Here is a 10,935-nt window from a genome sequence, read left to right as displayed (position 1 = left end):
AATGCCCGAGAGGGGTATGTCTTTTTCTCCCTTTTTGCTAAATGATAGGTGAATTATGTAAATGCAGGCATCGGTTAAAGACGTATTTACTTTCTACAAGCATTTACCTTTTCTTTTAATGCACTTATCTCTCAAAGGAAATTGTCTGCTGTTGCCATCACTTATCTGCAAGAATGATGTGGGTCGTGTTTTATTGCCATCATCACATCTTCACGTTTCGGATATGTTCGGTCTTTACTGCTGCTTATCCTTGTACTCTCACCTTGAGTTTTGTAAGTGTAACAGGTTGCTGTACAATGTATCAAATGGGTCTCTGTGAATTGAGAACAATAGGCGGGTGCTTTATGTCTATTAATAATGTTTGGGGCCCCTTTCTTACCCAATATATTATTATGTATGTGGATAATTCTTAAAGGGATAGTTCACCCAAAAATTTTAATTCTGTCATCATTTTGTCATTTCATAAATGCATGATTTTCTTTCTTCTGTGGAACATAAAAGAAAAAAAAATATATATATATATATTTTTTTTTTAAGTCTTTTTTTGTTCATACAATAAAAAGGTTCCAACATTCTTCAAAATATATTCTTTGTCTTCCACAGAAGAAAGAAAGGGATACAGGTTTGGAGTGAGTAAATGATAACAGAATTTTCATTATTCGAGTAAACTAAACCTTGATTCTCTTCAAATTAACATATAAAGGTTTTGCTGTATTAACAACAATTAATTCATTAGAACTGAATTAATAATTGGCAATGAAAACTGGAAGGAAACAATCGTAATTTTTGAGTGGCACATCTGATCACAAATACACTGTTGTGCTGCTTGTTAGACTGTTACAAATCAAAGCTTTTTTAAAGGAAAACAAGTGTAAGAATGTTGTTCTTGAGTCTCATAATTCCATTTGAAATATTTTATTATTCAGACCTTAAAAACAGCAGAGCTACAGGTATAGTTAATTAAAAGACAGATAATCAAATTAATCACGATAAAAATCATACTTAATGGTATAAATTAAAATCGAACAGTAAGCTGATTGTCAACAAATCTTCTGGCATTTTCAACAGGTTTGTTGCTCTATAACCAAAAAAAAAGGGCTTTGCTGGTTGCTACTGGGATCGTTCTCACTAAACTGTGTCACACTGATTTGCCAAATCCGCTGCTGGTGCATATTGTGGTCTCCACCCACCGGGAAACCTGTCTCTATCTCCCACCGACTCTGTCAGCAGCTGTAAGCAAATTCTGGTCCTTTTCAGATCATTTCGTTCTTTATTCCCAATACTGATAAGCTTTTAAAATCTACTCGGAAGAATCCACACTTCATTGATTGTTTATATTTTGTAATCTACTTTAGAGAAAAGATAATACTCCCATACAACACTTCATTCTGCAGTTCACAGACACTTTATAGAATAATCAATCTTGTATTGAACTCCTAGAGATGAGTCAACAAATAATACAATTACTAAAGCTGAAAGAAACTGCCATCATTAACGGCAAATCACTGTCTGAGCATTCAGAGCATACTGATTGGCTGATCAATGAAGCTATACAGGTACACTGTGTCATGAATAAAAATATCAAGGAGATATTTGGAAGATGCCTATAGGCTTTTAGTATTAATTAGTGAAAAGCCATTACATCAGCCTTATTGGTTTTCAATTGGCATGTGTCTCTGTGAAAAATTTAAGAATTTATTTCACCTGGATTTGTCTTAAATGTAGGCTATTCTCTGTAAAATAATAAAATTGTTTTTTTTACAGTGTACCTACAGTGTACTTACCCAAGAAAATAATGTAGTATAAGGTAACTGCTTCGGTTAAGGATTTAGGAGTAGGTTCAAGGTTAGTTAGCTATGACCCAGTTATTGTAATGGCTATAATAAGTATGTAGTATGTACATGTACATTATTTTAAAAATAAAAAAATGTGCTTGCAACTACAAAGTAATCTTTAGAGCAAGGATTCTTAAGACACAAAGAAGAGCTTCAGGTTTCTTCTGCTCGCCTGAAAATGCACTGTAATAATTAATAATAAGAGTAATATTGTAATTTCACAAATTAAAAAAAATAATAATAAAAGTAGCATTTCTGCCATCTGCCTGTCACCTGTGGAACTCTTTTAATCAGCATGATTTCATTTCCTCTCTTGGAAATTTTTGTTTAACTATTTTAACAAACTGTATTAATGTTTAGTTTTTAATGTTTATTCATTTGAAACATGTGTATTACACATTTAAATTGTGTCGATGTTTGTTTAATGTTGTCATTAACGTCATGTGTGTCTAGTTCATTCCAAATTATAAACAGCTTACGATTAACTGGGTGATAATAAAACCTGACGCAAGTTTCAGCTAGTCTATAACATAATGTCAACTCAAACTGAAAGGAAAAATCATATTGGCAGCGCACTCTCTCAATTCCAAATGCAATTTGAGGAGACGCGTTAAAACACTTCTTCGTTGCATGCCAGTGCTTGTGCAGTCACACAGACATTTGTCGATACTCTATTTATGGGACTATGAAAGAGGTAGTGCTTGTATTTTCTTTGTATTAGTTTTAGTGACAAATGAAATCATTATACTGTCGCTATTTGAAATATTAAGCCATTTCGATTACCAAAAAACCAGCAGCATAATTAGTACGCCACAGCTCTGGACTCAAAACAGGCGTTTAATAATGTCTTTGATAAAACACAAACATTTTCCTCTTCATCCATGTGTCAATCCACATTAGCGGCAGCGAGCCAGATGCTTTGCTCCCTTAAATCTCTCCATGGAAATTGCGCACGTGCTCCTGCAATATCCATCGCTCAATAAGAGCTTTGATTTGCACTGTACGAACACAGACGATGAATATACATAATACTCGCGTGATATCTGCTCTTGGCCACGGTTTTCTTCCACCATTTGGGCACATTCCCATAAGCACTTGTGTGATGTGACTCGGCTTGTTCGCGTTTTCTGTTTGCTTTCCAGTCCCCCTCTGGTCTCTGTGCTCTATTCACTCCCTAGTCTCAGCTGGTCTAAGTGGGCCAAACCTGAAGAAACCTCCATTTTTGTTTTGTCTTCTCTCTCTTTCAAATAATCAGCCGTGTGCCAAAAGTGTCCCTCTTGTTTTTACGCGTGCCAGTCACCTGCCGTCTGCCTCGCTCCTTTCCTTTCTCAAAGCTTGCTTTTCTTTCTCCAATTCTTTTGACTTTCTGCGGTCTGGATCCCCAATGAGATTCAGATTGGGTACATATTGAGTCCTCTATTGTCCTTCAAGGGCTGTACTACGCTAATTAAATTTTATCCAGCCATATAAAAACCATTGCTCTCCTCCACGCTCCCAATACAGCTTTCCAGCCCAAGTCCTCTCTTATTCCTTGCCCTAAAAATCCAGTGTTCATTGAGTCAAATCAATAGAAAAACATTTGCAAATCTCCATTATTGTGGGATTTTTGTCTCCTTTCTGTTGTGATAAAAGCACCGCGGAACAGCTTGCAGCTTTGTGCAACCGAGACGCGCGGGACAGACGAAGGCCATGAATGCAAAAGGCATTACGCGCAGCAGCAAGTTTCTTTATCACCCTGTTATTGAACTCACAATTATTTCCACGCCGTCCTTTGCATCTGATTATTTCATAGAATATTGATTTGCCCTCTGTTAATTGTCATCGCATGCTGTATATGCTCTGTCGCCAGTTGATACGCAGCTTACATTAGTCAGTTACATAAGATTTTTCTACCACACTGACGAATAGTTTTTTTTCTTTACTTTATAAGTTTAAAATCACTTAGAGGAAACTGACCTTATCGACTGTCCTTTAGGAATGCATGTTGATCTCTACAGTCAAATCCTCCAAATCAATAATCAGTACATGCATGAGAAAGTTCGAGTCGCATGCCAATGTCACTGCACGTTATACCAAACGATGATAATATTTATTAAATGCTCTAGGTATGATCTGTCAGTTCCATCACGATATTAATTGCAAAAGCCCACAGTCTTTTTATAATGAGAAAACCATGACTGCATCTCTCACCCCATGCTGGCTAAGTTTGCCCTTATTTATGAAACCACTAATAGTGCGATAAAAACAAATCAATCTGTACTTGTGCAAATCCAATTCAGCAGGGAGGGTGAAACCCCTGAAGAAAAAGAAAAGACAGGAGGGAGGGTAGCCCCCCAAAAGCAGCTGTTGAGTCCTAATCTTTTTTCTTGCCCTATCACTCACCTATATTCTCCTCAGCGCTCTCCTCGCATCTCCCTTTGGAAGTTCCCCACTCGCCAGACCCCATCCTTGTCCAGATTTTTTTCGGGCAATCCCCTTGTACTTATCTCAAAGAAAAGAAGGGTGCATGGATGTCAAATTGCCCTCAAAAACACCATGAAAGATTGATTTGCAGCACTTTTCATTCAGCCGGCATTATTTTGAAGAGAGCTGAATAGGAAACCCGCAAGCCGGGGAAGGAATAAAGATGTCCTCCCTGTTGGAAAGGGGGGAAACTGCCCATTTTGTCTCAGTCCATCAACCCTGGAGAAAGAGGGGGAAAGGCAAGGGGCTATTCAGAAAAAAAAAGCCCATATACGCCTCACACAATACTAAAAGACTTTAAATTAACATCCATGAATATTAAATTACTTCGGCCCGAAAAAGATTGAATAAAAGATATACTTGACCCAGACGGCTTTGCATATTTTCGTACTCCAAAGCACATCATTAAAACCTATTCAGATTGTTTATGCGAATTTAATTCCGATATGATTACTGTATATTGAACATTAATCAAAAAGAGCATACATTTAGTGTTTGCGCTTGTGCTAGTTCAGCCACATGTTGCATTAGATAGGACATTACGCAGAGAAAGAGGGGGAAAGGCAAGGGGCTATTCAGAAAAAAAAGCCCATATACGCCTCACACAATACTAAAAGACTTTAAATTAACATCCATGAATATTAAATTACTTCGGCCCGAAAAAGATTGAATAAAAGATATACTTGACCCAGACGGCTTTGCATATTTTCGTACTCCAAAGCACATCATTAAAACCTATTCAGATTGTTTATGCGAATTTAATTCCGATATGATTACTGTATATTGAACATTAATCAAAAAGAGCATACATTTAGTGTTTGCGCTTGTGCTAGTTCAGCCACATGTTGCATTAGATAGGACATTACGCAATAATTTCATATAAATAATTGTCCGACATTTTTAATAAATGAATCATGAATGAATATAATTATTGATCTAATGATGAATGCTGTGGCTCAAAATGAAGAAAACACTTGGACATTTTTTTTTAACTCGGTTCCTCTCAGGAAGAAAATATATCGCTCAAAATTGAAGACACAATTTCTACATTAAAATAGCTATTCGTATGCCTTATTTTTGTCTTATTTCAGACGTTAAGTCGCACTTACTGATATAACGATATTGTCAGTTTCTCGTAGACAAACGAGATAAATGAGCTAACCAATTTTAACCTGGGTCTTGTACGGAGTCTTCACGCTGAGAGTCAAGTTTGCTTTTAGGTTTTCCATGCCAGAAGTGCGCCTGTTCTTCTCTCAGGAGCAAACAGCTGGAGCGGAGCTCGCAGTGCTTAGATGGGGCTTGTTATTTTAGCCAAAACGCGGTTGTTGAATCCTGAACATCAACACACACATCGCTCCCCCTTCTTCCCCCATCCCGTCAGGAGTAGCCTCTCAATAAAGAGTGTGGCGTTTTTTTTCCCTCTGGTTGAACAAGTCTAAAGAACACAAGGGGAGGGTCATTAATAACTAATTACCGTGGGTCAGATCTGACGCATATAAAGCCCACCGGGACCTTGGTAAGGCGAAACATTCTCTCGACAGCAAGAAGAGAGCACATTGGCATTGCATTGGCCTCAGACTGATTCATCGATTACATTCGCCTTTTACAACATAGATATTCGCTTTAAATTTAACAGCAAGGGGATACAGTCGGGTTTTATCGCAGGGATATTAGTTAAGGTTTCATCATGGGTTCAGTGTTGCCTGCAGATGCTCTGGTTCTGAAGGCTGGATTTAAGCAGCAGACTCTGGCCCTGTCCGACATCATCACATCAGACATCCTGCACAGTTTCCTGTACGGCCGCTGGAGGAACGTCCTGGGCGAACACCTGTTCGAGGAGAAGACCAGCACTGTCAGCCCCAAAACTGCCTTCACCGCCGAGGTCCTGGCGCAGTCTTTCTCCGGAGGTGAGTCCGCAAGATTTCACGCCATTCGTTGATTACGGGTGGAATGGGAAAGTTTTGAATATATGTGTTTGCTATAGCATTGATTTATGCTTATTGCAAATTAGATCTGATGTGAAATTGCTTACTGTAGAGGCAAGGCAAGTTTTGTGTGTATTGCATATTTAAAATACAAGTAATTATAATTAAAAGTGCTTGCAATAGGCACATTAAAGAGAAAAAAGTACAATATATGTAAAAGTCTATTTTAAAATAATGTAAAAGACAGTTTCTTAATTTAGTGGCTTATATGATGATTTAAAAAGGGGGGAAATGGATTAAAATAATGCAGTACAATAAGCTTATTCAGAGACTGTACAGGTAAAAAATACATGCATGATTTAAGTCTGGCATGCATGATGCGAATTGGGGGTCTTAAAAGTAATTGTTCTTTTTTACAGTATACATCTCAACGGCATTTTTAAACATTTTAATAACCTCAAAAGTTAGATAAAAGTCCGATTGCGCAAATAGCCGCTTGCGCCTTCACCTGAGGAAATGGCAACAGTTGCTCAAGTTCCGGGGGTCGTATATTGACAAAACATAAGTAGCCTACTGTCATTTGTATTACTACTTTTCAATAAATTATTTACATATTGCAAGCTAATAATGATTTTACTGTTGACAGTTAATGCTTAATGTGTTAGTGGGGCCGAAAGACAATTTGGGTTGCGCGAGACGGACTTCAGTAGAAAGATTAGAAATTACTTTTTAAAAAAGGTAAACCCTTTAAAAGTAAATAAATAATTAGCACATGGTTTCTAAGCTGAATATATGCGAATAAAACATAATTATTCTAAACGCATTAGGCTATAGGCTATCATAAAATCGGGATTTAAGCTTTGCACAGCCTACAGTCCAGGGAAACCTATTTAAATAAGGCTATTAAAATCATGAGGTAACGTCGTGCTTGACCTGAGAAAGTTGGCAGTGAAGCCAGGACGTTAGACAGAGAAAAGCCCGTCATTCATCAGCTCGGGACAGTCTCCACACCCCCGCTTTGACACTTTTCTCTCCTCTCAGGCGCATTTAAAGTTTTCCGTCCCGCTGGTAATATGCCGTGAAAGCTGATTCTATCGCTATTCATACCATGTCAAGCAGCTAATCTCCTTTTCTGCGTTTTGTCAGAAATTCCAGGGCCGTTTAAAGAAAGTTCTAATTTCTTTCAGCGCACATTTAGTGCTACAAAGTTTCTGAAAGGATAATGAATACGGAATAAGCTATTTCTTGCCTATGAATATATAGCCTCGTCACAAAGCGTAGAAAATGGCTGAATTCTTAAACGTAAAGACGCGTCTGACATTTATTTGTGTCTCGCCTGAAAGCCGCATTTAAAGTCTTACTGATGGACACATTGCGCGTTGCTTTATATTGGCCTAGAATAAAATATAATAGTTTTACAATATAAAAGATTTTATGCACTGTAACTAATTTTTTTCTTTTGCTTTAAATGCGCTTGCAAACAGGTTGCGTTATTGCAATTCAAGTGTTTTTGTTTAAATGTATTTGTTTCCTGGTTTTTATTAGATATTTAAACTAAATGCTCCAAATTAACTTTATACTTTATTTGCTGCTTTCTATCTCCAGAGGTCCAGAAACTCTCCAGTTTAGTGCTGCCAAGTGAAGTCATCATTGCGCAGAGCTCAATCCCTGGAGAAGGACTTGGCATCTTCTCCAAGACCTGGATAAAAGCTGGCACCGAGATGGGTCCCTTCACAGGCAGGGTCATTTCACCCGAGCATGTGGATCTCTTCAAGAACAACAATCTCATGTGGGAGGTAAGCAACGTTCAACAGGTGTCGCATGCACGGGCTCATTTTTTGGAGTTTATCCTCCCAAATTATCATGCCAAACCAGAGATTCATGGCAAGCGTTTTTGTTGTTCTCAGGTTTTTAATGAAGATGGCACGGTGCGCTATTTCATCGATGCCAGCCAAGAGGATCATCGCAGCTGGATGACTTACATCAAATGCGCGCGCAACGAGCAAGAACAGAACCTGGAGGTCGTGCAGATCGGAAGCAGTATATTTTACACAGCAGTAGAGGTTCGTTTCATATAGCCTACCTTTTTTCATAGTTTGATATTTATATATTTTTTATGTTTAGAATTGTCATATGTCGAAGTACTTGCACTTTCAAATATATAGATAGATAGATATACATTTATAATTTAGGTAGTTAATCTATCTATTATTTCTATTTAATATCTGGTATTATATATCTATTATTTATTATCTATTTACTTGAGTAAATAATCTTTGATTTTAGTTTAAAATGTAAACATTTTTGAAATATTAATGTATTTACATTTATATATTTTTTTAATTAACAGACAATACCTCCAGATCAAGAACTGCTTGTGTGGTATGGAAATTCCCTCAGCACTTTCCTGGGTATCCCTGGAGTCCCTGGCATAGAGGATGAACAACAGAAGAATAAAAAAATTGGTGAGTAATTCAGTCACTTCAGGGCTTTGGGTGGGCTTCAGGCTGATCTTTATCATAGTTCTAAAATAGCCTTAGTTAAAGCTGCATTAGCATGTGTTTGAAGTCCGCTGACCGAGTGCTCTCTTCTCCCCACAGATGATTTCCACCTGTGCGACACCTCCTCCACTACCTCGCTTTCCACCGCCAGCCGCATGCGCTGCGTCATCTGCCACCGCGGCTTCAACTCCCGCAGTAACCTGCGCTCCCACATGCGCATACACACTCTGGACAAGCCCTTCGTCTGCCGTTTCTGCAACCGCCGCTTCAGCCAGTCCTCCACCCTCCGTAACCACGTGCGCCTCCACACGGGCGAGCGCCCCTACAAGTGCCACGTCTGCCAGAGCGCGTACTCCCAGTTGGCAGGGCTGCGGGCGCACCAGAAGAGTGCCAGGCACCGGCCGGCCAACACAGGGTCTGTAGTTGGGCTGCAGACCCACTCGCCCCCTCCTCCACCTCCTCAACTGGCACAGGTTCCTCACCCGGCCTCGCTGGTGCATCACATACCCACCATGGTGCTATGAGAAGGCATGAAGCGTCTTAGATGTTTGCGATCTCACAGGCTGTTCTTCAGTGCTGCCGGCTCATGTGTTGAAGTCTGTCTATGACAAGCTGGCCCTGAGTACTCTCACCTTTAGCGGATCCTTCGCAGTTCCTTAAAAGTGAAGAAGTGGTCAGATATGATGAACAACGCCTGCAGAACTCAGTTATGACAGCACTGAAGTGAAAAGGATGGCCATGGAAGGGCTGTTTCGTATGTTCATGTTGGATTCATTGCCAGAACTACTGTTCACAAACTGATGGCTCTTTGTTCTGGCGGATATCTGCCACATTATATCTGATCAAACACGATCATTTAAGTTGAACAGTAGTCAGTGTATCTTTTATTCATATTTGCATGCAAAAGTATTGTTTTGTCCCAATCCACTAATGATAAAGCCACATCACCTCATTCGCTTTAGCCACTATGAAGGATCCAGTAGGATCAAGCACCACTTAGTGACTGATTTGTGTCACTGCAGCCCAATCAGAGTTGTGGGTCTCAAAGCATGTTTATTGTGAATAAACAATATAAAGTATGTAAAGGAATGTATATATGATTTGAAGATTTACATCCAACAACATGGAATAGTCACTTTATCTGTGTATGTATGTAAAGCTTAAAGTATTATTACAAAACTTGGTTCTATTATATTATGTATACTATGTTTGCTTATAAAAAATATTTGGGTATTCACTTGTGTGCTCAATAAATAATTAACAAATAATCTCATATTTTGTCACTTTTTTAATTATTCATTTTGCTATGATAATACAGAACAAAAAATTTAAATGCTGTAAAAATATCCACTAATTCAACTTAGAAACTATAATCATTTTGGCTGTACAAGTCATTTTAACTCACTGTTAAAAATGTTGTCTTGTTGAATCTTAAAAATTAAAGTTGAAATTGGTTAAATTATTTGATGAGATTAAGTAATGGAAAAACATATTGAATTTATCATATTTTGTACAGTTAATGGTACAAAATATCCATGATGTCTTTTCTCGTTTTTCTCTGAGAACCCTCAGTGAGCGCTCTTAAACATCTTACATTTACGTTTACATTTATTCATTTAGCAGACACTTTTATCCAAAGCGACTTACAATTGGGGAATACATCAAGCGATTCATCCTAAAGAGGCAAATAGACACAGGAAGTGCTTGTCATACCAAGTTTCAAGCATTGTTCAAATAAGTACAAGCTAGACAGAGAAAGAGTTCCATTCCACCAGCCAGGAACGGTAAACGAAAATGTTCTGGAAAGTGATTTTGTGCCTCTTTGTGATGGTACCACGAGGCGTCGCTCACTAGTGGATCTCAGACTTCTGGAGGGGATGTAGATTCGTAAGAGTGAGTGGAAGTAGGCGGGTGATGAGCCTGAGGCTGTTCTATATGCAAGCATCAGTGTCTTGAACTTGATGCGAGCCGTAACTGGCAGCCAGTGCAGGGAGATAAAGAGAGGGGTGACGTGGGCTCTTTTGGGCTCGTTAAAGTCCATTCGTGCCGCTGCATTCTGAATCATTTGTAAAGGGTTGACTGTGCATGATAGAAGTCCAGCCAGAAAAGTATTGCAGTAGTCCAGCCTAGAAATGACAAGGGCCTGGACAAGAAGTTGTGCAGCATGCTCTGTTAGGAAGGGCCTGATCTTTCTGATGTTGTGCAATGCAA

The 10,935-nt window shown here is 38.7% G+C and overlaps 1 protein-coding gene across 1 annotated transcript; it reads left to right on the top strand.

Moving 5' to 3' along the window:
• The first annotated feature begins 5,869 nt into the window (after nt 1-5,869).
• prdm12b (PR domain containing 12b) lies at nt 5,870-9,366 on the top strand. The gene is made up of 5 exons (XM_016285953.1): nt 5,870-6,205; nt 7,829-8,019; nt 8,131-8,286; nt 8,574-8,688; nt 8,824-9,366. Exons 1-5 carry the CDS (start codon nt 5,986-5,988, stop codon nt 9,246-9,248), a joined length of 1,107 nt encoding a protein of 368 aa, XP_016141439.1. The 5' UTR covers nt 5,870-5,985; the 3' UTR covers nt 9,249-9,366.
• Nucleotides 9,367-10,935: the final 1,569 nt, after the last annotated feature.

The sequence above is a fragment of the Sinocyclocheilus grahami genome, unplaced genomic scaffold (genome assembly GCF_001515645.1).
Source record: "Sinocyclocheilus grahami isolate Dianchi unplaced genomic scaffold, SAMN03320097.WGS_v1.1 scaffold203.1, whole genome shotgun sequence".
NCBI lineage: Eukaryota > Metazoa > Chordata > Actinopteri > Cypriniformes > Cyprinidae > Sinocyclocheilus > Sinocyclocheilus grahami.
This window is presented reverse-complemented; position numbering and strand designations above follow the sequence as displayed.